The sequence below is a fragment of the Mirounga angustirostris genome, unplaced genomic scaffold, assembly GCF_029215605.1.
Source record: "Mirounga angustirostris isolate CCGP_5_RB_7025 unplaced genomic scaffold, mMirAng1.0.hap1 SCAF_13, whole genome shotgun sequence".
Classification (NCBI taxonomy): domain Eukaryota; kingdom Metazoa; phylum Chordata; class Mammalia; order Carnivora; family Phocidae; genus Mirounga; species Mirounga angustirostris.
In genome coordinates this window covers 67439005-67465259 of record NW_026991721.1, presented here as the reverse complement: position 1 = coordinate 67465259, position 26255 = coordinate 67439005, and the positions used below count along the sequence as shown (strand labels likewise).

General features: G+C 35.1%; 1 protein-coding gene across 1 annotated transcript in view; it reads left to right on the top strand.

Annotated features, from left to right (window-relative positions):
* The window catches only part of GRM5 (glutamate metabotropic receptor 5), a 599714-nt gene that overhangs the window by 225964 nt on the left and 347495 nt on the right, over window positions 1-26255 (top strand). Inside the window, exon 3 of the mRNA XM_064575895.1 lies at window positions 5584-5833. Coding sequence (XP_064431965.1) covers window positions 5584-5833 — 250 coding nt within the window. The remainder of the gene's footprint in view (window positions 1-5583; window positions 5834-26255) is intronic.

Genomic DNA, 26255 nt, shown 5'->3' with positions numbered 1-26255 from the left:
TCCCATGAGAAATGGCAGCATTTTCCTTCACTAGTAGTTGCCAATAAAAAATACATTGTTTATAATAGTAACAGGATATTAGTAGTAGAAGCCAATCAGAATGTATTTTTAAATTACTGTTTATATTGAAAATCTTCATTTCCTTTTTGGAAAATGATCATTTGGGCCAACTAAAAGGAAAAAAAAAAGTTCTGATGTGGAACACCAAGCTCAATACTTGTCTTTAAAGTGAATTAAAATTTCCTAAGGTGAATGCTTTTTGAAAAAGTAGTTTTTACATTTTTTAGCACCCACTTGATGATTATATTTGAACAAGTAAATTTACTTTAATAAAATTTTACTCTTTACCTATCTTTCTGTTCAAGAACATGAGTACCTATTATGTGGTGATATGTTTAAATGAATTTACTACCCTCAAGGGGCTTACAGTTTTTGAAAGTAGGATATATAATATATCCAAAATATAAGTAAGTATATATAGCATGTAACATATAAATATACATACATAATAGAATACAGAATATGTATTTTAAATTGAGCCTAATACAATATAATACCTAATTAGCACCATAACTCATTATCTGACTTGAGGAACTCTCCTTAGAAATCTCATGATAAAACATATATATGAAGTGGGTTATATGTGTTTTATCACATATTAATAAATTTAATATCTTGGATTGGATTTTTAACAAAATTCTCAATATCAAAAAAAATCATTAGTGTGATCAGCCTTGTCATAAAGGTGAAGGAACTGCAATTATAAACTTCTTTAACAATTACAAGTAACAAAAATTATTATTATAAAATAGATCAATAGCTAAAATATGTAAATATCTAGAGTCTACCATGTGCCTAGTATCATATCTATTTAATTAATTCATTAATATCTATTAAATGAATAGTTTACCCTATTCCTTGTAGGGAGATTCTTGAAAAGCATGGTGGGGTAGATCAGTTTAATTCCACAAGCATTTGCTGGGTAGTGCCATGGAGTTGTGGTATACATCCTAAATAAGTTTACAGTCTGGGCATTTGAGTTGGACCAGAAAAAAAATTGGTAAGATTTCAACATGGAGACATGGGGAAAGGGTATTCGGGGTAGAAAGAGCATCAAGAATAAAAGTAAATAACTGGGAATGCATGGGGCATCCAAGGGACATATGGAAGGGCATAGTAAGAAATAAGACTCCCAAACACAGAGTTTGATAAAGTTTTGAAGAAATGAAAGATAGGTGGTAAGAGGTTATACGTGACTGCATAAGCTCCAATGGAAGGAATAATGATGGTCTGATGGAGAAAAAGCAATAAATGTCAGAGAAAAGAAAAGTATTTGAGTGTTTTTAGTATAATTCTATTAATTTCTGATTCTTATCATTTTCCCCAACACACACAAAATTTATAAATTTGAACCATATCTCGAATGTATATTTTGCTAGAAAAATCTCTCATTTACTAGATATATATATACATATATATATATATCCTATTTATGTTCCTATACTTTATTACCTTTATTTGAAAGTATGTTTAAGCCACAGTAATACAGTAGTTACTGCTACTGAATTGGTACCATCAGAAAGAGCAGTTACCTTTGATTATACATTACATACTAAACAATTGTTCACTGCCTTTAATCATAAAGTTCAAATAAACAATCTCTCTTAGGTTAGAAGAAAGATTTAGAGTTATTCTTTAACCAGTCTTGTTTTCAATGTGTACCTTGTAGGCCCAGATGGACGCAGATACTTCCAGATCTCCACAGACATGATGTAGGTCAAATAGAACTAGTGAAAGCAACTACTTAAAATAGTTCATGTCTACTTTCTGATTTCAATAATTTTTAAGTATGTTATTAAATTTTTTTCATTCAAACTTGTACTTTCATATTTTTCAAAATCTAATAGTACAGAAGGCCTTAAAGGTAAAAAGTGCATTTTAGGGTTTTTTTTTTCTGTTTTTTACCTTCATATTTCTTAGTAGGAATATATGTTTTTTAATGCCTACTTTTTAATTTATGAACAATAAACTTCTTTTAATTCATATATCTTCCCTTAAATATAATTCTATTTTAGATTAGTCTATTTTTTTAGATTCAAATAATTCATCTTTCTTTGTTTTCTGTGTATGTCTTGACTTCCAAATTGTGCGTAAAAAATTTTAACACCCTAGTTCTCCCTGCTTCAACCTATCATCTTTTCCTTTAATTTTTTTGTAAAGGTTGATAAGATTTATTTCTATTGCATAATGAGTTTTTTGCTTTGTCCCTATGTGAATTCATAAGGTTGAAAATCAGTAATTGGCATTTACATTGTTGCAAAATAGTGTGAGCTAAGAGTCCAGTAAAGCCTTGATTACATTTTCTTTTCATAATTCCAAATCACCAGCCCTCTGCTTTTTAAAAAAGAGTGTCTGATGGATTCCTTCCTGCTTTTACCGGTTGCTTAAAATGAAGACACAGGCTAGTTTCATATTTTATACCTACCTTCCTTTCTCTATCACCTTTGTTTCCCTGTTGGAAAAATAAATCTTTGTTTCCTCAGCTTTTTCTCATCCTATACATAGCTTGAAATCTATTTCATTTCCTATGAGAAGCTTATGAACTTTTTAATAGTTTCTCTTTTATTTTTAAATGTGTAATTCCAGAATATGGTCTTTATATCAACTACTGAAAATCTCAACACTGAATTCAAGCTTCCCAGTTTTATTGGAATACATGGAATACATGCTCCCATTTTTAATTCTCAGCTTATAGTGGCTTTTATAAAATCAAAATTATTCTGCAGAATTTTTATGTCACACATATATTAGAACTGTTTCCTGTTTTAATTTTTAAGAGTACTGCTTGGGCTTTGTTCTGAGAAAATCGTATTTCCCCTAGTTTAAGTTCATTCTTTAATCCAGTGTTCATTATTAATGCCTTTTGCTCCATTATTTGTTTTAGATGCTCCAGGAGAGAGCAGCTTCACTATATCTAATGCCAATAAGTACAATTAATTGGGTTCAGGCTACCTATCAGATATTTTATATAGTTAACATATATATTACTTTATAGTATCTATTATAATTATATATAGTATTTATACATGTTATATATAATATATAATAGAATGTATAATTAATTATAAAATAATAACATATTATAATAATTATAAGCATTTATTATAATGTTTAAGCTAGATATAATGTTTAACATATATAATATACAAAATACTCATGTGTTAGGCAGTGTTACCTCTGATTTTCAGGTGAAAAAGCTAGATTTAGAGAGACTATCCAATCAGAATTAGAACTCAGATCTCTCTAATAACAAGGTTCTCTCTCTGCTGCTTCCATATAACTTACTGTATAAAAAAATAATATTAAAGTTGTTGGGGGCGCCTGGATGGCTCAGTCGTTAAGCGTCTGCCTTCAGCTCAGGTCATGATCCCAGGGTCCTGGGATCGAGTCCCGCATTGGGCTCTCTGCTCCTTGGGAGCCTGCTTCTCCCTCTGCCTCTCTCTCTCTCTCTGTCTCTCATAAATAAATAAATAAAATCTTTAAAGTTGTTGGGAGAGGTGCTAAAGATTATGAATTTGTCATTTTTTTCTTAACTGCAAATAAACTGAGAATTTTTATCATTGCCATCACAATCACTATGTACCTAATTTCAAATTATTTATGCAAATACCTCAGTACTAATGAAAGCATTAAGTGCAAGACAGTCAGCTGGAAATTGGGTTGGCTAAAAATAAATCAGAGAATAATAGATTACTCAGATTAGTATAAAACTAGTAATTTAGGCCCCTGGGCATGTTTTTTCAGAGGGGGTCCTTTAAACTTTGTTAATTGCAAAATAACTACATTGCCCACTTGCCATCATCATAGAGGCTTCTTGTTATTTTATTTCTAGAGAAAAAGGAAAGATGCAGCTGGCTCATCAGGTTTTTTTGGCTAGGACTTAAGCCATCCTGCTCTGCTTTACACTTTACAGTTTGTTCAGGAAGATAAAACCAAATAAAAATCCACCTTCAAAGTCTGAGGATCTCATTTGCAGCAAGGTACCTGTGCTTCAGTGGAACATACACAGGGGCAGGTGTGAGAAGTTATATGTTCAAACCAAGACTCGGCCACCTACTTGCTAAATGTGAACTTCAGTTTTATCAGTTGTGCATGGAAGATAATATTACCTCTATCACAGAGTTGATGCAAGGAGCAGTGAGCTAATCTATATGAAGTGACTTCAAAAATCCAAATGTTATATGGGTATCCTGATTTATAAGTGATCTCTATTAGAGTCATATAGTGAAACCAATGCAACCAAATGCCTTTTACTTCCTTATTCATTGGAGATCTCCTCCTGATGAAATGCCTTTTCCTAGGTCTGGTTGATTGTGAGGCTGGTTACATCCTTAGATGCTCCACAGCTTGCTTGTCTTTTAATAGGCTCCTATATTCTTTTAATCATCCCCCCTTACCCACCTAATCTTTCGGAAACTCAGAAAATGAGCCTGGTATGATTTATAGACTTTAAGAGGCTCTAAAAATACCTAAAATTGAAGCATCATGACCCTTAAATAGGAAAAAGAAATGTAGATCTAACTGGGCTTCTGAGTCTTCCAAAAGTCAGCCATGCACAAGTGGAGGGAGCAGAAACCACACTCTTTGATCTGAGAATGTAGTGCAGAATTCCACTTCCTGGATATGTAACTTTGGGCAAGTGTAAACCTAATTGCTTCATCTGTTTTCTTATCTGCAGAATGGAAGTCATAATGCATACCTAAGTATATTCTCGCGAGAGTTAAATGAGATGGTATCTGTAAAGGTTTTGGTACACTTCCTGGCATACAGTTGATTGTCAGTATTGATCACCAATTTCCATTAATTTAAAGGACCACCATCAGTCCTTAGCCCCCAGATTTGTAGAAGACTTTGGAATTATTCCCCCAAATCACTAACTTCCCTATAGTTGTACAGAATGAAACTTCAAATGTTTCATTTGAAGCTTATACATTTACCTGTGACAAGACTCAAATCTCAAGCCAGGATATGGAATTTTCGGTTGAGATAAAGGCACAGATTCTTATGATTGCTAATAGAATATAATATGCCTAATATTCTATAAAATATAATACTCTATGTGATATCTGTACAATGGCATCCATTACATATTAAGTGTATATATTGTGTCTTTCAATATAGGAATCTGAGCCGGTGGGATGAGATGGTCATACAGTAAGAAGCAAAGGGAAGTGAGATAGAATGAAAATACAGCAGATAAATGTCTTCCATCATCTCACACTAGAGTATGAACTTTTTAAGTCAAAGGAGGAGCTGAATTGCTTCTGCTTTTTATACTATTCTCTCTCTCTCTCAGTGAAAACACAATTTAAAGTTCAATGCATATATGTATAATATAGTTTTGTTGTAAATTGTCCAAAATGAACAGGTCAGTGAAAGAGCAAAAACTGATTCAGGTCTTCGGGCTCCAAGTTCAACACTACCAAGTGATCTTCATGCTCCCAGCCTTTTGCGTTCTTAATTGGATCCAATGTACCCAGCGCTGCCATCTCACTACCTCTCTGCTTATCTGTTTTCACACAGGCAACTATGGAGAGAGTGGGATGGAAGCTTTCAAAGATATGTCAGCCAAAGAAGGAATTTGCATCGCTCACTCTTACAAAATCTATAGCAACGCAGGGGAACAGAGCTTCGATAAGCTGCTGAAGAAGCTCAGGAGTCACTTGCCCAAGGCCCGGGTAGTGGCCTGCTTCTGTGAGGGCATGACGGTGAGAGGTCTGCTGATGGCCATGAGGCGCCTGGGTCTAGCAGGCGAATTTCTGCTTCTGGGCAGGTGAGTGACAAAGAAAATTCACATGAAGGTAATGCCAGGAATTTGGCAGCATCAAAGGGTATCTTCAGGTGCATAAGGATAGATGCTTTGGAAACTTAGTCTATGTGGTAGAAGTAGAACTTAAATATCATAAAACATCAGAGCCTGGAGATAATCATGGAAAATAAGTAGATATGCCATGTGCTGATTAATGATAACAGGAATCACCACTTGAAGATGATGAGTACTTAAGTCTTGAAAAAATGACTGTAAGGAAGTGAGATGGGTTCTTAGATACTTGGATCATTTCATAATTCCCTTGGGAAATAAGCATTTTTCAGACTTTTTGCTGTTGCTTTAGAAATTGATTTTGAGAATGGCTACCTAAACTTGTTTTATAATATAGTTATAGAATTTTGAATTTGAAAGTGAGGAGTTGCTTTAGTTTTAGTTCCTTTAATTTTTTAAAATATTGGAAAATTGGCTCATTATTTACATTACGAAAGTGTTATTACATTGCCTGATCATCGACACTGTTATCAGACAAGTTTCTAAAACATTAACTTCTACTGGGATTGATTTTAATCATCTGGATAATGCACTTGATTGGCACAACTCAACTCATTCCCTGCTGATGCTGTTGAATCCATATATTAGAGTTCTCTTGGGAAACAGATATAATGGTGTGTGTGTGTGTGTGTGAGAGAGAGAGAGAGAGAGAGAGAGAGAGAGAGAGAGAGATGAGATGAGATGAGAGATACACCCAGAAGAGCCAGTGGTATAGTTCTGGTCTGAAAGCTGGCAGGCTTGGGGAAGAAGAGCCAGTGTTTGGGTTCAAGTCTGAAGGCCAGAAAAGACCAATGTCCCAGCTCAAGTAGTCATGCAGGAAGAGTTCCCTCTTACTTAGTCATTTTTGTTCTACTCAGGTCTTCAGTAGATTGGATGAGGCCCACCCACATTAGGGAGAACAATCTTCATTACTTAGTATAGTGATGCAAATGCTAATGTCATCCAGAAACACCCTCATAGACACACTCAGAATAATGTTTAGCCAAGTATCTGGGAACCCCATGGCCCAGTAAATGGTCATATGACATTAACCATCACAATTTGTAAAATGACCCCATAGTTGGACCATGTGAATGTAGTTCACTATTCTAGAGCTTTAAAAAGTTTTGTTATTGTGCAGATTCTTAGTAGGCAGCCAATTTAAAAATAGAGAAAACCTTCAGAACCCCTGCATCTTTCTCAATATTTCTGTCCAAAATAGAAAGCTAACTCACTTGTTATTAACTTTTGACGGCTCATTAAAGAAAACATGCTTCCTTTATTTTCTAAATGTCTAACTGACCTTCTGTGATCAGACTTGGCTCCTGCTTGGCTACATTTTATGACAGCCACTTTATGTACCTAATGCTTTTCTGTCTGACCTGATGGCAGTAGATTGATGGGACTATTTTAGTATGAGGCCAAATATCCTTCAAAAAAAAGTTCTTTATGGACCTATTGAGTGAGATTCCTTTTTCACTGATGTCATACATTTTGTCTAAAATCATCCCTAGTTGGCAAGAGTGATGCACCAATTAGTTTCATACAACCCAGGAGCACTCCCACTCCAGTATTAAATTCCAAAGTGCAGTGTTACCATTGGGGTAGAAAGAACATGAAAGAAAGAAGCCGGCTTTAAACAGTCCTGTTTTTCTGGTAGGGTATGAGATTCTGTAGCTGCTATCTGCTGCTTTCACCAATGTTAATAAAACAAATAAGCAGCATTTGTTTTTCAGCCTATATGATTTATCAGCAAGTAAATGTTCTTTGATCACATGTACACAAGGAAAATAGGTAGGTATTCACTATATCTGCCATTTTTCATCTATCTTTTTATTGCCAACAGTACCACAAGGCCAAAATTCAATATTTTATATATATAACATATACATACACAATTTTTATAATGTTATATATATCTATGTATAAATTAAAATTTTATTTTTTAAGTAATCTCTACACCCAACATGGGGCTCAAACTTACAACCCTGAGATCAAAAGTCACACACTCTAATGACTGAGCTAGCCAGATGCCCCTATTTATATATTTTAAAATTTATTTTGTATATGCTATTTATAAGAAGTTCTCTCCACATCATTTGATTCATAGAAAAATAGATTCATAACCTTTAATTAGATTTCTTAATCCCTTCATTTATTGGCCAATAATAATTCAATATTTACTTGAGCACCAGTTCATTTCATCTTAGAGGAGTTTTGTTAGAAGAGTCTTCTTATTCCAGATAAAAAAAAAATGTCTCCCTGCAGTTTCCACCTCTTGGCACATATTTTTGTCTCTGAAAGTAACGTGTGGTACTCTTGAAGATATTTGGTAATGGTATGGTCATCAGTCCCCTTCATCTTCTCTTTGAAACATTCCTGCTTCTTCTGTTTCTACTTCTTCATGGTGAAATAACACTCTATGTATCAAGATCATTTATGGGATCATTTATCAAATGCTTTCTGCCAATTATTAAACTGTATATGCATTGTTTCATGTATTCATTTGATAGATATTGACTGGCTACTATATGTTAAGATGCTTGGGATACATCAGTGAATAAAACAGACAATATTCACTACCTTTATGGACCTTACAGATGGTAAATTAGATAGAAGGTAGTAAGTGCTATGAAAAAAATAAGTAAATCTAAGAACAACTTCATGTTGAATCCTATTATCTCCAATTTGTAGACAAGGACTCTTAAGACTCAATTTATATTGAGTAATAGAAGGCTATATAGATGTAGGTGTTGAAGCCAACATTAAATATATGTGTGTGTAATTCTAGAGACTGAGCATTTAGTGCTGTGTTCTGTTACTTTTCAGTAAATTTAAAGTATTCCTATTCATAAGAGTGGAAATCTAGGGTAGTGAGCAGAAAGGCAAAATATAACAGTTATGAGAGTATTTAGGACATCTACTCACTCTAATTTTACAAGTGAGGAAACTGATACCCCAAAAGTTTGGATAACATAGTTAAGGCTTGTGTGCAAGAGCCCGATTACCGTGAACCATAACTCAGTGCTTTTCCCTATTAGCCTGTTTCCTGTAAAATAGAAACAGTGAAGAAGTTGTCTGATAGCAAACTCCTAGTTCTTCACAGATCCTGAGTATATAAAGAAATTATCCTAGATAATTCTAATTTAAGTTAGCATTTTTATTTTAATGCTCCCTCCTAAAAATTCAATTCACCCTATAACTCCTATATTTGACACACAATGTTACATTAATTTCATATGTACAGATTAGTGATTTAGTATCTCTATGGGTTATGTTATGCTCACCCCAAGTGTACCTACCATCTGTCACCATACCATGCTATTACAGTACCATTGACTATATTCGTTATGCTGTGCTCTTAGTAATTTGAGATTATTTTGTTTGCATATATACTCCCTATCTCCCTTTATGCTCCTTCCTTCCCCTGCCCAACTCAGACCCAACTCAGGATGGTTCTTAGAAATTAGAAGTCAAGTGGCTCCTGGGTGGCTCAGTCAGTTAAGTGTCCGACTCTTGATTTCAGCTCAGGTCATGATCTCAGGGTTGTGAAATTAAGCCCTGCATCTGGCTGTGCACTGGGTGTGGAACCTGCTTAAGATTCTCTCTCTCCCTCTCCCTCTGCCCCTCCCTACCACTCGTGCACTCATGCGTGCTTGCTCTCTATCTTAAAAAAAAAAAAGAAAAGAAATTAGAAGTCAAGGCTATGAGAAGGGAATCTACATTCAGAACTTCCTAGAGGATCCCATTTAACAGCTGTAGTTATAAATCTTTCCAGTTGCCTTGGGACAGCCATGTTTAATAGGTCATTCAACTGAAATGTGTGGCAGGACTAGTAAGATAATTCTGCTGCTGAGACAGCCTCATTCATCAACATATCTCACCATCTGTGCTACACATCAGAAGAATGTTAGAGTGATATAGATCTGGCCACTGGGTCTTCTCACTTGAACTCAGGGTAATCTGTTGTCTCATTGCCCATAAAAATGTCCTGTCCAGGTCCCTGAAATAGTCTTGCTAAACACTTTGGCCCTGACAGCAGAATGGGATCAATAATCTGAAAGTAATGACATTTCTAAAGGAGCTTATTTTTCTAGAATGGATACAGTGTTTTAGTTTTTGACCTGAGAAAATATCATATGAGGTATATTATTTATGAGTTATATACTTAATTGTGAACTTGGAAACAAGGACCAACTTTTAGCAAATTAGCTACTTAAAGATCTTTTTTTATCTTGTCTATAATTAACTAAAACTGTGTATCTGTTTGAGTTAAGAATCTCTGTCCTTCAATATGAATGATTGTTACCAGGCTGTGAGAGGAAATGTACTTAAATTTCAAAACTATTTGGGAATTATAACCTGTATTTCTTATCAGGAGGTCCATCTTCATCAATATTTTTCAAAATGGAAAGGACAAGAGCTTAGTCTAATAAATATATTTGTGGATAGAATTACAAACAATTGTTTTACTAAAACTATTACAGTAGGTGTTACTCAGAAGTAGACATTAGTCTTTATCCTTGCATATTATCAGAGTATTCATTCTAAATTAAAGCCCTTTTTAAAATAAGTACACTTGCCTTCCAGTGGGCCATTCAGTATCTTTTAATCATGTTGAGAAAAAGAAAACAAAACTTGTTTTCATTGAATTCCTGTTATGTGTCAGGAGACAAGGAGAGAGGGAAAGAGAGGGTGAAGGAAGGGAGAGGAAATGATGAGAGGACACAAGAGGGGAGAAGGGGGGAGGAAGAGAGAGAGAGATTAATTTAGTGCTGTAGGCAGTGTTGAATACGTCAACTTTTAGTTGTCTTTGAGTTTGGTAATAATGACCCCATTTTCGTAGGGGAGAAAATTGAGACTCAGAAGCTAAATGACTGAACAAGATTATATCAGTTTCTTAATCCTAGTGACAATTCTAAGTATCACAAAGAGAGAAGGCTTAGCAACATAAATGTTTCTACACTTGTGATAAACTCCATTTAATTTTGCTTTATTGTTGTTTTTGTTGTTTTAGATTATCCTTTGAAAATTAAATAAACTTAGTAAAATGCCTTGAAAATTATTGAGATTTTTGTGATGAATTTATAGTGCAAATAAAGCTAGCCAAACTATGCTCCATTTTGCCTGGAGTGCTTACCTGCACTCGAGATGGAAAGATCAGACTAGTTGCATGATATTCAGCCTATAAACAAGCAGTTGTCTAGTTGTATCTACCTCAGATTATGAACCATGAAGGTTGAGCAAGAAGGTAAGGGGAGCATGTGTGAAGAAGTTTGGAGAGGAATCCAGGAAACAATGTTTTCAGCCTTTGTAGTATTTTGATATTTATCCCATTATTGGAGAAGCCTTTTTTTCTTTTTGTGAGGGTAAGAATATAATAGGTGTGGTATTTCAAAAGATAACAGGTATAGATTATGGATTAGAAGAGATAGGGTAGATACAGAGGAACCAATATCCCTAACAAAAATACTATGATCATGGAATAAGTAGCAGATTACTAATTAAAATGTGTGTATTATGTTTTTGTTATGATGGTATCAGGATAGATGCATAAATCCAAACTCATCAAAATGTATACATTGAATATATGTGACTTTTTGTATATTATGTACAACTCAGTAAGTTGGGAAAACAAATCAGTAGGAGCTGTTGGGTGCATTGGGTATTGTAGAGAAGCATGGGGAAGATGTCAAGAGTGACTTGTAAGATTCTTGTGTTTTATAACAAGATGAATGATGATAACTTTACCAAGATGAAGAGAGTTGGAAAAGAATCAGGTGTGAAGTAGAGAACAGATCATGAGTTCAGTTTTGGTTAAAATGGCCTGATGTGCATTTCAAACATAAATATAGCCAAAAAGGCTGGAGAATATGTGAGTCTGGGGCTCAAAAGAGATATATAGGCTGTAAATAAAAATGGGTGAATCATCTGAGTAGTTTAGATTTATGAACGGAAGACATGAGTATGTAGAATTCAAGTGGAGGAAGTCTAAGAACTTGGCTTTGAAAGGGATCTCAAAATGTAATGATTGGAAAAAGGATGAACTGTGAAAAGGCAATAGGGAGAAAGCAAATACAGAGATGGAGGAGGAAAACCCAGAGAGCGTTGTGTCATCCCAGCCTGTGGAGGAGAATATTTAAAAGGGGGACCACCAGTGTCAAATAATTCTAGACCAAGTGAAAATAATACTGAAAGGACCTTTAGATTTATTGAGGTAGATTTATTAATTGGTGATTTAGCAAGAGATGGACAAATGGAGAGATTAAAGTATATTCAGAATGAAGTAGCTAAGTTGTAAGGAGGTGAGAAAATGAACCCATGGCATATAAGCCACTGTTTTGTGAGGTTAAACTAATAAGAAATGGAGAATGATAAAACTATCTCTTAAGGAATGAGGAGATCAAGAGACAGGTTTTTTTTTTTTTTTAAGATTTATTTATTTATTTATTTGACAGAGAGAGACACAGCGAGAGAGGGAACACAAGCAGGGGGAGTGGGAGAGGGAGAAGCAGGCTCCTCACTGAGCAAGGAGCCTGATGCGGGACTCGATCCCAGGACCCTGGGATCATGACCGGAGCTGAAGACAGATGCTTAACCGACTGAGCCACCCAGGCGCCCCTAGAGACAGGTTTTTAATACAGTCATTTTTACCCAAAAATGTAATTCATGATCATGAAAAAATGATTTTAATGATGAAAAAAGCTATATAGTGAAAAACACTTATATTTTTATATCTGTGTCCTTACATGGTATTAATAAATTATTTGGTACTTGCTAATTTTATAGGTAAAAACTGGCATCATAATATTTTAATTTGTACTTCTTTAATTATGAGTGAGATTCTACATCTTTCATATATGAATAAGTGATATATTTATTTTTTCTTCAAGCTTCATGCACTTAGTCAATTTTTTTCTGTTTGTCTTTGTTGATTTATACAAAAGTACTTTATAAATTAAGGAAAGTGGCTCATTGACATGTGTAGCAAATATTTTCCCTCTTGTTATTTAATTTTGACTTTATTTATGTCACTTTGGACAATGCCAACCTTTTTCTTTTATGACTCATAAGGATTTGTATATTGCATACAGAGGCCAGTCACAAAGGTTTGGTTGTTTAATTTTAGGATCAAGGTAGGACAGGGAATTTAATAAATGAGGGAGGACAATTAATTGTATAAAACCCCTAAAATGTGGGAATGAGTAACATTTGAAGCATAGATGGAGGGAGCAAGCTGAGAAAGTCAACTCCAGAATTTTTTTTTAAAAGTGAGGTAGGTATGTTTGAAGGTTTGAAAATACAAAAGTCACTTGATAGCCCCTCTTTTCTTCATAATTTTGGAGGCAAGAAGGGAATGTGTGTGTGTTGTGGGGTGGGGGGTAGCAGCTGGTTTGAGAAGTTGTCAGTAAAGGTTGGAGAACAAGGAAAACTACACTGTTAATAAGTGGTTTTAGATATTATCTTTATTTTGTATTATTCCATTGGTTACAAGCAGTAGGGAGAGAAAGATCTGGCTATACTATCATGGAGAAATGCTCTTAAAATAACAGCAGATTTAACATTTGCATATGTACTGTCTCATCAAGGATTGTAATGAATTCTTACTGTTAGGATTCTAAAGGTTGATTAAACAACAGCCCTGTTCTCAAATTAAAAACCAATGGGAGTGAGTCATGGAGATTAACGTATATCAGTTAACTAGAGACCAAGTCTTTGATCTGTGACCAAATGGACCTCCTAACACTGCCCCCCAACCCTAGAGTCACAGGCAGGGCTGGACAATAGCAGGACTTTCCTGCTTTAGAAGATGGTTTTCAGAATGACAATAGGAAAACTCTTAGACTCAGAGGACAGACTGCTCCATAAAAAGAAGAGGCTGAGTCACACCTGCTCAGTTCTTTCTCCACCTCACCAGAGGCCAGTCACTCGTTCCCAGGGGAAGGGAGGGAGATGGTGAGGACAAGCTGTGTGTTTTCTTTCCATGCTTTTCCCTCCCAGAGAGTGGAAATCTCTCTCGAATGCTCCTTTGTGAAATTTAAAGAGTCCGAAATATTCTTCTCTCTCTCTAAGTCCTTTATGAAGTAGATAAAGAATATTAACTTGACTTTACAGATGAAGACACTGAGCTCAGAGACATCACTTGTTTCATCAATACCCCTGTGCTTATTAGATGTGCGGCTGAAATTTAAATGAAACCAGTTGCTTTGTAAGGTGCTATGGATCTGACAACGGAAAATGCCCAGAAGGAGAGCAGAAGGCCTTGATGTTATTGGACAGAGAAAGATTCCTGTGTGAGTGGTGAAAACAACAAATGACTTCAAAGGCCTCTCACGGTCCCAGGGCTTGTGCTCTAGAGGCATCTGTGTCTCAGGGGTTCTGGTAGTTTTAAGATACATTGCACTTGCAAAATATGTTTAAGTAAAATTTAAACTAATTGGATGATAATAATAGCTCTTTATGGAGTGCTTTTTGTGTAACAAGCACTGCCCTGAGTGGTTGGTATTGATTTATTAATTTATTGACTTTTAATTAACAATCCTATTTGAAAACTGTTATTATTAACCTTATTTTATTACTGAGGCACAGAGAGATAAGCAATTCACTCAAGATCACACAAGCAGTAAGTGGTAGAGAGGGCATTAGAAGGTAGTCTGTATCCTTAACCACTATGGTAAGTAAAGTAGTTAGATCTTTGATAATTCTTTATTTCAGTAATAAACTTGATTCTTATGGTATAAAAGAGTAATTTATTTTTCTGTTATTAAAATAGATAATCTTTAATGAAGAAAAAACAGCCATTAAAGATGATTGCAAAAGAGAGATTCCCCCCTCTCCTAATCCTCCTTTTTAAGATAAATAAAACCTGGAGCAATCCAACATTCTGTAAACCAGAAAAATCCAATGATTAGATGGACTTTTCAGTCTACATCACTATTTTTACATGGAAACAGAATGATCAAATTTAGTTTTCAGCAAATAGAAAAGTTTAAGTTTTCTTTATAAGAATGATTAAATACCAGGGTGCCTGGTTCTCTCAGTGGGGTAAGTGTCTGCCTTTGGCTCAGGTCATGATCCCAGGGTTGTGGGATCGAGGCCCACGTCAGGCTCCCTACTCCGCTGGGAGCCTGCTTTTCCCTCTCCCTCTGCTGTTCCCCGTGCTTATACTCGCTCTTTCTCTCTCTGTGTCATTATCTGTCTCTCTCTCTCTCAAATAAATTAATTAATTTTAAAAAGGGCGATTAAATACCCAGATTGGCAGGGAAGAAGTCAAACTTTCACTCTTCACAGATGACATGATACTCTATGTAGAAAACCTAAAAGACTCCACCAAAAAATTGCTAAAACTGATAACAAGAATTCAGCAAAGTCTCAGGATATAAAATCAATGCACAGAAGTCTGTTGCATTTCTATACACCAGTAATGAAGCAGTAGAAAGAGAAATCAAGGAATCTATCCCATTTACAATTACACCAAAAACCATAAGACACCTAGAAATAAACCTAACCAAAGAGGTGAAAGATATGTACTCTGATAACTATAGAATATGTATGAAAGAAATTGAGGGGGCGCCTGGGGACTCAGCCAGTTAAGCGTCTGCCTTCTGCTCAGGTCATAATCTCTGGGTCCTGGGATGGAACCCTACATCAGGCTCCCTGCCTAGCAGGGACTCTACTTCTCCCTCTCCTTCTGCCCCTCCCACCCCCCCTTCCCGCTCGTGCTTTCTCTCTCTCTCTCTCAAATGAATAAATAAAATCTTTTAAAAAAAAGAAATTGAGGAAGACACAAAGAAATGGGAAGACATTCCATGCTCATGGATTAGAAGAACAAATATTGTTAAAATGTCTGTACTATCCAAAGCAACCTACACATTTAATGCAGTCCCTGTCAAAATAACACCAGCATTTTTCACAGAGCTGGAACAAACAATCCTAAAATTTATTTGGACCCAGAAAAGACCCCAATTATAAAGTAATACTGAAAAAGAAAACCAAAGCTGGTGGCATCACAATTCCGCACTTCAAGGTGTATCACAAAGCTGTAATCATCAAGACAGTATGGTACTGGCACAAAACAGACAAATAGATCAATGGAACAGAATCAAGAACCCAGAAATGGACCCTGTACTCTAGGGTCAACTAATCTTCGACAAAGCAGGAAAGAATATCCACTGGAAAAATGACAGTCTCTTCAACAAATGGTGTTGGGAAAACTGGACAGCAACATGCAGAAGAATGAAACTAGACCACTTTTTTACAACATACACAAAAATAAATTAAAAATGGATGGAAGCCTAAATGTGAGACAAGAATCCATCAAACTCCTAGAGGAGAACAGAGGCAGCAACCTCTTTGACTTCAGCCAGAGCAACTTCTTATTAGACATGTTGCTGGAGGCAAGGGGGGGGGGAACAAAAGCAAAAATGAACTATTAGGACTTCATCAGGATAAAAATCTTCTGAACAACATGGGGCACCTGGGTGGCTCAGATGGTTGGGCGTCTGCCTTTAGCTCAAGTCATGATCTCCAGATTCTGGGATCAACCCCTGCATTGGACTCCCTGCTCAGCAGGGAGTCTGCTTCTCCCGCTTCCTCAGCCCCTCCCCTCTGCTCCTGCTCTCTCTCTCTCTATCTATCTCTCTGTCTCAAATGAATAAATAAAAAATTCTTAAAAAAAATCTTCTGAACAGCAAAGGAAACAATCAACAACACTGAAAGACAACCTTTGGAATGAGAGAAGATATGTGCAAATGATCAGTCAGATAAAGGGCTAGTATCTAAAATCTATGAAGAACTTTTCAAACTCAACACCCCCAAAACAAAAAAAATATAGTCAAGAAATGGGCAAAAGACATGAACAGATATTTCTCCAAAAAAAGACACATAAATGGCTAACAGACACATGAAAAAATGCTTAACATCACTCATCATCAGGGAAATACAAATCAAAACCGCAATAAGGTATCACCTCACACCAGTCAGAATGGCTAAAATTAACAACACAGGAAATGACAGGTGTTGGCAAGGATGTAGAGAAAGGGGAACCCTCCTACACTGTTGGTCAGAGTGCAAACTGGTGCAGCCACTGTGGAAAACAGTATGGAGGTTCCTCAAAAAGTTAAAAATAGGGCACCTGGGTGGCTCAGTTGGTTAAGCGTCTGCCTTCAGCTAAGGTCATGATCCCGGGGTCCTGGGATTGAGTCCCACATCGGGCTCCCTGATCAGTGAGGAGTCTGCTTCAACCTCTCCCTCTGCTGTGCTCTCTCTCTCTGTCAAATAAATAAATAAAATCTTTTTAAAAAGTTAAAAATAAAGCTACCCTATGATCCAACAATTGCTCTAGGAGGTATTTATCCAAAGGATACAAAAATAGTGATTCAAAGGGATCCAAGCATCCCAATATTTATAGCAGCAGTGTTCACAATAGCCAAAATATGGAAAGAGCCCAGACATCCATCAACTGATGAATGGATAGAGAATATATGGTAATATATATATATATATATATATATATATATATATATATGTATATAATATATATATAATATATAAGTATTGTATATTACTTCATTATATATATATAATATGGAATATTGCTCAGCCATCAAAAAGAATGAAATCTTGCCATTTGCAATGATGTGGATGGAACTAGACATATTTCACTATTATGCTAAGTGAAATAAGTCAGAGAAAGACAAATACCATATGATTTCACTCATATGTGGAATTTAAGAAACAGAACAGGTGAACATAGGGGAGGGGAAGGAAAAATTAAATAAGATAAAAACAGAGAGGGAGACAAACCATAAGAGATTCTTAACTCTAGGAAACAAACTAAGGGTTGCTGGAGGGGAGGTGGGTGGGGAATGGGGTAACTGGGTGATAGGCATTAAGGAAGGCATGTGATGTAATGAGCACTGGGTGTTACACGCAACTGATGAATCATTTTAAATTCTACCCCTGAAACTAATAATACACTATATGTTAACTAACTTGAATTTAAATAAAATTTAAAAAAAGAATGATCAAGCACCTGTGAAGAAACAAAGGCAAACATAAAATATTATTCTGTGGTGAAACCAGGTGAAGTTCATTCACTCTTCTACTGTTTTCTGGGAGCCTAATATGATCTGGTGGAGTGACTATCTTATGTATGTATTTCTATTAGTTGGAGGACACTGTGATAAACCATTCTAAAACAGTGGTTGGCTAACTAACCCCCATGGGCCCATCCTGTTTTTGTAAATAGTTTTATTGGAAAAACCACATTCATTTATACAATGTCTATGGCTGTTTTGGGGCTACACTGGTAGAGCTGAGTAGTTGTAATAAAGACCACATGTCCCGTAAAGCCTAAAATATTTACTATGTGGTCCTTCACATGCAAAAAAAAAAAAAAAAAGAAGAAAAGAAAAGAAAAATAAAAAAAAGGAAGAAAAAAGTCTGCTGACCCCTGACCTAGAGGGTTTTTTTTTCCCCATCTGTTGAGATAGCTCTGCTTACTTACATACATATTAGGACTTTGAGTATTTATTCAGCAATAGTCAAGGTTTACACATAAACTCCACATTCTTTTCAATTCTCCTTGAGATTTGAAGGCCCCTCCTGGGTCATGGGATCAGACAATCCTAGTCCTAGGAATGTTGGCCAGAGTTGGTGGCACACGTTTGGGTGCTATGTTTATCATGGAGAGGAGACCAAGAACAAAGGAATTTTTTTAAATTTTATTTTAGCATTCTGGAACATAATGTTCAAAGCAATTGAAACATGATGCATTTGAAATACCTCTTTATTCAATCCTGAGTGATTTAATTTTATCTAAAATAAAAGAATGTACTAAATTTAATAGAGAATGCACTGTTTGGTTATAAATATTAATCTTTCTACTAAAGTTATTTTTACTCCTCTCATTTGCTAAATCGAACTGATGACATAGATTAAAAGTTTATCCTTTCTCCTTCTATCCATCTTCCCCATTTTCCTGAGAGTTATTTAAAAAAAAAAAATTTTGGTTATGCAATCCTTCTGCATAATAATCTTACTTGACTCTCTTTTTCATATTCAAATCTCTAATTTGGCATGTGTGGCCCTTTAAAATATGGCCAAATCTGCCAATCATTTCCTATTATACTCAAAGGTGAAATTTAAAATATTTGACAACTAGTAAGACATGGGTTCAACTAGAACAGATGAGAATCATAACCAATAGGTAAATCAGTGCCAATGCATTCCTCCTAAATAGTGGAATTATTATACTTCTACCCTCCGTCCACCACTACCAACTCCTTATCTTTCCTATATCAAAATTCTTATAATTCCCCAAACATACCAACCTTACAGAATTACCTACATGGTCTTCTCCTTGGAGCGACCTCCCTGTCTTTTACCATGAAAGTCAAGTTTGTCGGGGCAGCTGGGTGGCTCAGTCAGTTAAGCATCTGCCTTTGGCTCAGGTCATGATCTAAGGGCCCTGGGATTGAGCCCCACATCGGGCTCTCTGCTCAGCAGGAGTCTGCTTCTCCCTGTGTGCTCTCTTCCTTCTTTTCTCTCGCTCTCAAATAAATAAAAATCTTTTAAAAATTAAAAAAAAAACACCTCAGGTTTGTCATGTGAGACATTACCCAACAGTTTCAAAGACTTCCAAAACTTTAGTAGGACTTCCACAGATCCCTTAAAGCCCCTGTGACTTTCATTTCTATTTTTCTGTTTTCCTCTTCCTCTTCTCCACTGGAATATGAGCTCCTTGAAGTGTGGTCAAAGGTTGATTAATCTTTGTGACGTCTAGTGCCTACCATATTATGAACATTTGAGAATAGCTGTGACCGCAGAGGAAAATCAAGTGTGGCAGTTTCCTCAACTCCAGTCAGCCTCAATAAAAGGCAGGTTTCTCAAACTCTTATGGAATAGAAAGAATCATGTGAGCACAGACCACTCTGCAAGGAAGCCAACTAAAAGCCCTGTGGTAGAGGGGCAATTCCTGGGATACACTCTCTATGATTTCACAAGAGAGGTCTATTTCATAGGTTTCAGTATAGATGCTGAGCTTCTAGCCCTCACAAAACACATCAGTGAAAAATGAAGCACTTTCTATGATGCTAAATCATGTGATCAACTGATCACTTTCAATGGGAAAAGTCAGATGATTAGTAAAATAGTGAGATAAGGAACGCCATGAACATGTTTGGACACATGCCTGTGCCATTTCAGAGGAAGACGCCAAAGTTTTAGCTCCTTGTGAAGGGAAAGAAAACAGGTTTATTTTTTTCAGTACGCTGACCATAATGCATTAGCCTTGCCAACTATGGTGAATGTAGATTAGAAATGGTTCAGTTATTTGTTCAGAACATTTAAAAGCTCTATTTTCTTCTATCTTATCAAGACATGAATGCAAATCTTTATTTTTCAAGATGATTTGTAGAGACTCTCAATTTAACATTCTTGGACCCCTAAATCTGCTTTGTTTGTTTGTTTAATAGATTAATTTTTAGAGCAGTTTTAGGTTCACAGCAAAGTTGAGAGGAAAGTATAGACATTTTCCATAATCTCCCTCCCACACACATGCATAGCCTTCCCATTATCAACATTCCCCACCCAAATGGTGCATTTATTACAACTGATGAACCTATATTGATAAATCATTATCATCCAGAGTTCATAGTTTACCTTATGGCTCACTCTTGGTGGTGTACATGCTATAAGTGTTGAGAAATGTATAATAACAGAGACATACAGTGTCATACAGAGCATTTGCACTACCCTAAAAGTCCTCTCTGCTCTATTCATTGTTCTTTCTCTCCACTAACCTTTGGCAACCAATGATGTCCTTACTGTCTTCATAGTTTTGACTTTTCCAGAATGTCATATAGTTGGAATCATATGTAGCCTTTTCAGATTGTCTTCTTTCAGTTAGTAATATGCACTTAAGTTTCCCCCATGTTTTTTTCATAGTTCAGTAGCTAATTTCTTTTTAGTGAGGAATAATATTTCATTGTCTGGGTATCACAGTTTATTTATCCATTCACCTACTGAAGGACATCTTAGTTGCTTCCAAGTTTTGGCAATTACAAATAAAACTGTTATAAATATTCCTGTGCAGGTTTTTGTGTGGGCATAAATTTTTAGTTCATTTTGGTAAATGCCAAGGAGCATGATTGTTGGATTGTATGGTAAGGGTATATTTACTTTTGTAAGAAATTGTTAACTACCTTCTAAAGTGACTGTATCATTTTATATCAAGAATGAGTAAAATTTCCTATTGCTCCACAGTCTTGCTGTTATAATACACTCATTCCCACCACACCTATTTTTTTCTTTATTTTTGGTCTTTGGCTTTTTTTGTTAATCTGAATATGTTTTGTCATTTATTTCATGTACATAATTAAATATGGTTCTTTTATAGCTTCTGGATTTTCTTCTTTAATCTTCTCTGAAAAAAAAGAAAGAAATTATTTTCTCTGAAACCAGGAGAGTATTGCTTGTTTTTTCACCTTTATTCATTTAATCCAACCAGAATTTTTTTCAATTAAATCTATACAGTAAGAGATCCATCATATTTTCTTTAAGGTAGATTCTCAAGTGTGCCTGCAGGAGTTATTAAATAATCATTTCCTAATGAAATAACAATAATGCTTCATATATTAAATTTTACATTTTTAAAATTAATTATTTTCTGTGTACTAGTATATAATTTTAGATTTTCTCTTTAGTACTACTGTTGCTAGCAGCAGTGTTTTTATTATATTATCTTTTTAGTGAACTTTAATAACTAGTAAGGCATGCCACACTAATTATTATTGCCATAATTTTTTGTTAAATATTGTTCATCCCTAACAACTTTAAGGTTATTTTTCTAATTATAAAATTTAGTTTCTAAATATTAATTTTTGAAGGGTTGAAATTTTAATGATATTAGATGTTTAAATCCAAAAATAGGGAATGAATTTTAATCAAATTTTTATATCCTTCCATAAAGATTACTTTATGAAGATTTTGTATTTTTATTGAATTATTACTGTGCATTGTCTTTTTCTTAGCGTATTTTTGTCTAGCGAATTATTGCTGGTATAGATAAAAGCAGCTTGATGTTTGTATAATTCAAATTCCTTTTCTAATATTTGTAGCTTTTTCCAGAAGCCTTGCATTTTCTAGATATGCAATAGTTTTATTGACACAAAATAATTGATAACTTCCTCTCCATTACTTATACTAATAATGTCATTTTCTCAACTTATTGTATTCACTCTAAAATTCTAAAATCTAAAATCTCTAAAGCACTGGTGTATGATAGTAATTATAACAGGTATCCTTCCCTGTACTTGATTTTGATGAGATTAGTTTGTTATTTTACTATTTAGAATGAAATTTTATATTTTTGTCTTTAGCATATTTTATTTTCTTCTTTTTACATTGTCATTTTAGTTAGCATTGGTGCTCATATCTTCAGATCCAAATGCACAAATTAAAGAATGTACAAACAGACACACACACACAAACTCATATTAGAACAAATAAAATGAGATGTGAAATTAGGAGCCTGTGTTGAATTTATAGTTTGCTTTATCACAAAGAATACTTTTAAAAATGACGTTTTGATCTAGTTCAAGATGGCAACCTAAACACACTAGTTTCGCCTTCCTCCTGCCTCCAAACCCGTTGAACTGACTTGCCATTTCGTTCAGAGTAAAAACCACAGTCTTTACAATATGGTACCAGACTCCCGCATGTATCTCCCCACCTATGTCCTGTTGCTTCTCTCCTCTTTGACTCCAGCCCAGCCACAATGTTTCTACTGTTCCTCAAAAAATCTGAGTTACATGTCCACCTCAAGGCCTATGTACTTGGTGTTTCCCTTGCCTGAAACAGTCTTCTCCCAGACATCATCATCACTGGATTCTTTACCTGAAGTCCAACATGTTATTACCTTCTACTATGCTACATAATTTTCTTATTCACTTGGTTTATTGTCTTTCTAGTCTGTGCTAGAAGATAAACTCCAGGAGGGCAGGGATTTTTATCATTTTGTTCATTGCTCTATCCTCTGTCCCTGGAGAAACATCTGATAAGCACCTAATAAAATCATCTTTAAAAAGCTGGAAAACCCTTAACCCATATTTTGGCAGGTAAAATTTTTAAAAATTTTCCCTCTTAGTACACTGGGATCGTCAGAGATCAGAGATAGCATATCTGGGAGAAAAAGGAAGTTTCACATCACCAGCCAAATAAATAGTTTTATGATCTCAGAACAGCTGAGCTAGTTCCTTTGCTCTCACCAGCCTCATCTCACCTGGACACTCTTTGAACAGCTGTCTCTTCCTTTGTCTCAAAACAGAGCTGTGGAGAGAAAGAGGGGCCTAATATATTAGGACAAAATTAAAAAGCTAAGATTTCTAGAGATCTCCATGAAATATGAGGACGCATGTGGGGATGAGTCACGTGAGACCCAGAAAGATGAGATGTGCTTGAAGATTAGGGTATTAAAATGCAACAGTGCTGGTATGGATCAGAGCCAAATGAGGTCACAGCCCAGGAGGTGGCCTTAGGAGAGGGTGACTAAGTTAATGTAGAGGTGGATGGTACTGCCATTCGCTCACTGATCGTTACTTACAGGAATGTTGTTGAATTTACTAGGGTTTCTGTGTTTTTAGTTCAGATGTTCTCATATCTCAAAAAAAGAAAAAAAAAGGATATTTGTCATTTGTACAAATCACTTATCCAGCCAAAGAAGAGAACATTATTTTCAAAAAAAAAAAAAAAAAATCCATTACAAATAAACCTTTTGTCTCCCACAGTAGAATCTTAGTTCTGAAGATATGCCAAAAAACTTATAAGATGTAACTATATTTAATATGGTTGTCTCAAGAAATTATGATAGCTTGACAATTCCATTTTTACATTTTTGCAGTTTTTATAGCAGGTTGGATTATGTGGCAAAACAATTGAAAAAGACAGTGGTGGAAATTCCTGTGGGGAAATTTCATTTTTAAAAATGTTGCATAATCTTATGATTTCTAAATAGACAAGGAGGATTCCTTTTTTTTTTTTTGGCTTAGAATTTGCTTCTGTACATTTTGAGGCAATATCATAGCTATAACAGTGCTAATACCTTATATTTCTGTAGTTGCTTTAAAGATTACAAATGCTTTTATGTGCATTATGCAATTTAATCCTCCTTGCTCAGTAAATGCATGATAGCCATCCATGAAAATGTGTCCAGATGACTGAAAATGGACATCAGCCACCCAAATAAGCAGTAGACTAGTGGCCACCAATTCAGGCTCATGGGCCCTTAGAAAGATTTAATGAAAATTTCAAAGGTCCAAAATGAAATTAAATGAACAAACAATTATACACACGTCTATTCATCTATGTGTATATATAGTTGCAGTCTGCCCTTATTTTAAAAAGGATTTTTCCATTCATTTATTTCTTCAACAAGTATTTATTTGGTATTTACTATATTGCAACACTATACATTGACTATAAGGTAGCAAAAATGACCAGTGTAACCCTGTCCTTCTGGAGGATTTAAACAAACAACAAATCAAATATTTAATTCTATGTTTTTATCATTATCAAGGTATAATTGATATACACTATATTGCACACATTGAGACTATACTTCTTGAGGCGTTTGGACATATGCCTAACCTGTGATACCATCACCTCAGCCAGGGTACTAAAGGTATCTATCATTTCCAAAAATTTCTTTGTGTTTGTGCATGTTGTGTATGTTTTAGTAAGAATACTTAACATGAGATTTATCTTCTCAACTTATTTTAAAGTTTTTAAACTTTATTGTATTATTAACTGTGGGTACTGTGTTAATAACTATAGGTAGAGCCGATCTCTAGAACTTACTCATCTTGCATAATTAAAACTGTATCCCTTATAAAACAGTTCCCCATTTCCTTCCCCATCAGCCCCCAGCAACCATCATTTTATTCTTTCCTTCTATGAGTTTGACTTTTTAGATAACTCATATGAGTAGAATCATGCAGTATTTGTCCATCTGTAATTGACTTATTTCACTTAGCCTAAAGTTCTTCAGGTTCATCCTGGAGATGTCAGGAGTTCCTTCTTTTTATGGCTGAATAATATTCCATTGCATGTATATACCATATTTTAAAAAGTATTTTATTTATTTATTTATTTGAGAGAGAGAGCATGAGCAGGGGGACAGGCAGAGGGACAAGCAGACTCCCCCTGAGTGGGAAGTGCAATGCAAGCCTCGATCCCAGGACCCTGAGATCATGACCTGAGCCAAAGCCACACACTTAACTGACAGAGCCCCCCAGGTGCCCCCATATTTTCTTTATTTATTTGTCAGTGGACTTGTGGGTTCTCATATTTTTATTATTATGAATAAACTTTAATGAATGTGGGGGTGCAGATATCTCTTCAACTTTTTATTTCAATTATTTTGAATATATATCCAGAAGTGAAATTGCTGGATCATATGGGACTTCTATTTTTAATTTTTTGAGGAACCTCCATACTGTTTTCTATTGTGGCTGCACCATTCTACATTCCTACCAACAGTGTGTACGTATTCCAATTTCTCCACATCCTCACTGATGATACTTTTCTCTTGTCTTTTTCATAAGAGCCATCCTAACAGGGATAAGATGATATTCCATTGTGGTTTTGATCTGCATATCCCTGATGATTAGTGATGTCAATCACCTTTCATATATCTGTTGTCCATTTGTATTTCCTTGTAGGGATGCCTATTTAAGTCTTTTGCCTATTTTTTTTATTGAGTTATTTGGATTTTTTGCTGTTGCATTATATGAGTTTCTTATATACTTTGGATATTATCCCCTTATCAGATAAAGGATTTGCAAGTATTTTCTTTCATTCCATAGGATGCCTTTTCAGTCTGATTGTTTTTGTTGTTGTTGTTTTATTTGTTTTGTTTTTTTTGTTGTTGTGTAGTAGCAAAGTTTAATAAGTGCAGTGAAGAAATCTTTTTTTTTACTTGGTTTTGGAAGTAAGATATTCTTTATTAATTAATAATAATTTGTTTTGCTAAAAATTGGAAAAAATTGAATTGCCAATGTTCTGTTGACTCTGAATTATTTTATTACCATAATGGTGTTTATGGTGTTTCAAGGCTTCCCCATGATGTGCCTATACCTTTAAAGATACTATCCCAGAAGTGATGAGTTTAAAAGCCAGCTTGACACCTATAGTGAGACTTGTCCTTTTCTTTTACATAAAAATAATCACTTCTTGTTACATAACCCAGTAACTATCAAAAAAACACAATGCATTTGTGTTCCAAATTAGAATGCAGAATATGGTTAACATTTATAATAGTGTTTGAGCATGCAGTGTGTTAAGATGAAATAAAGTAAGGGTGACTGAAAATATCAAAGAAAGCAGGTAGTACCAG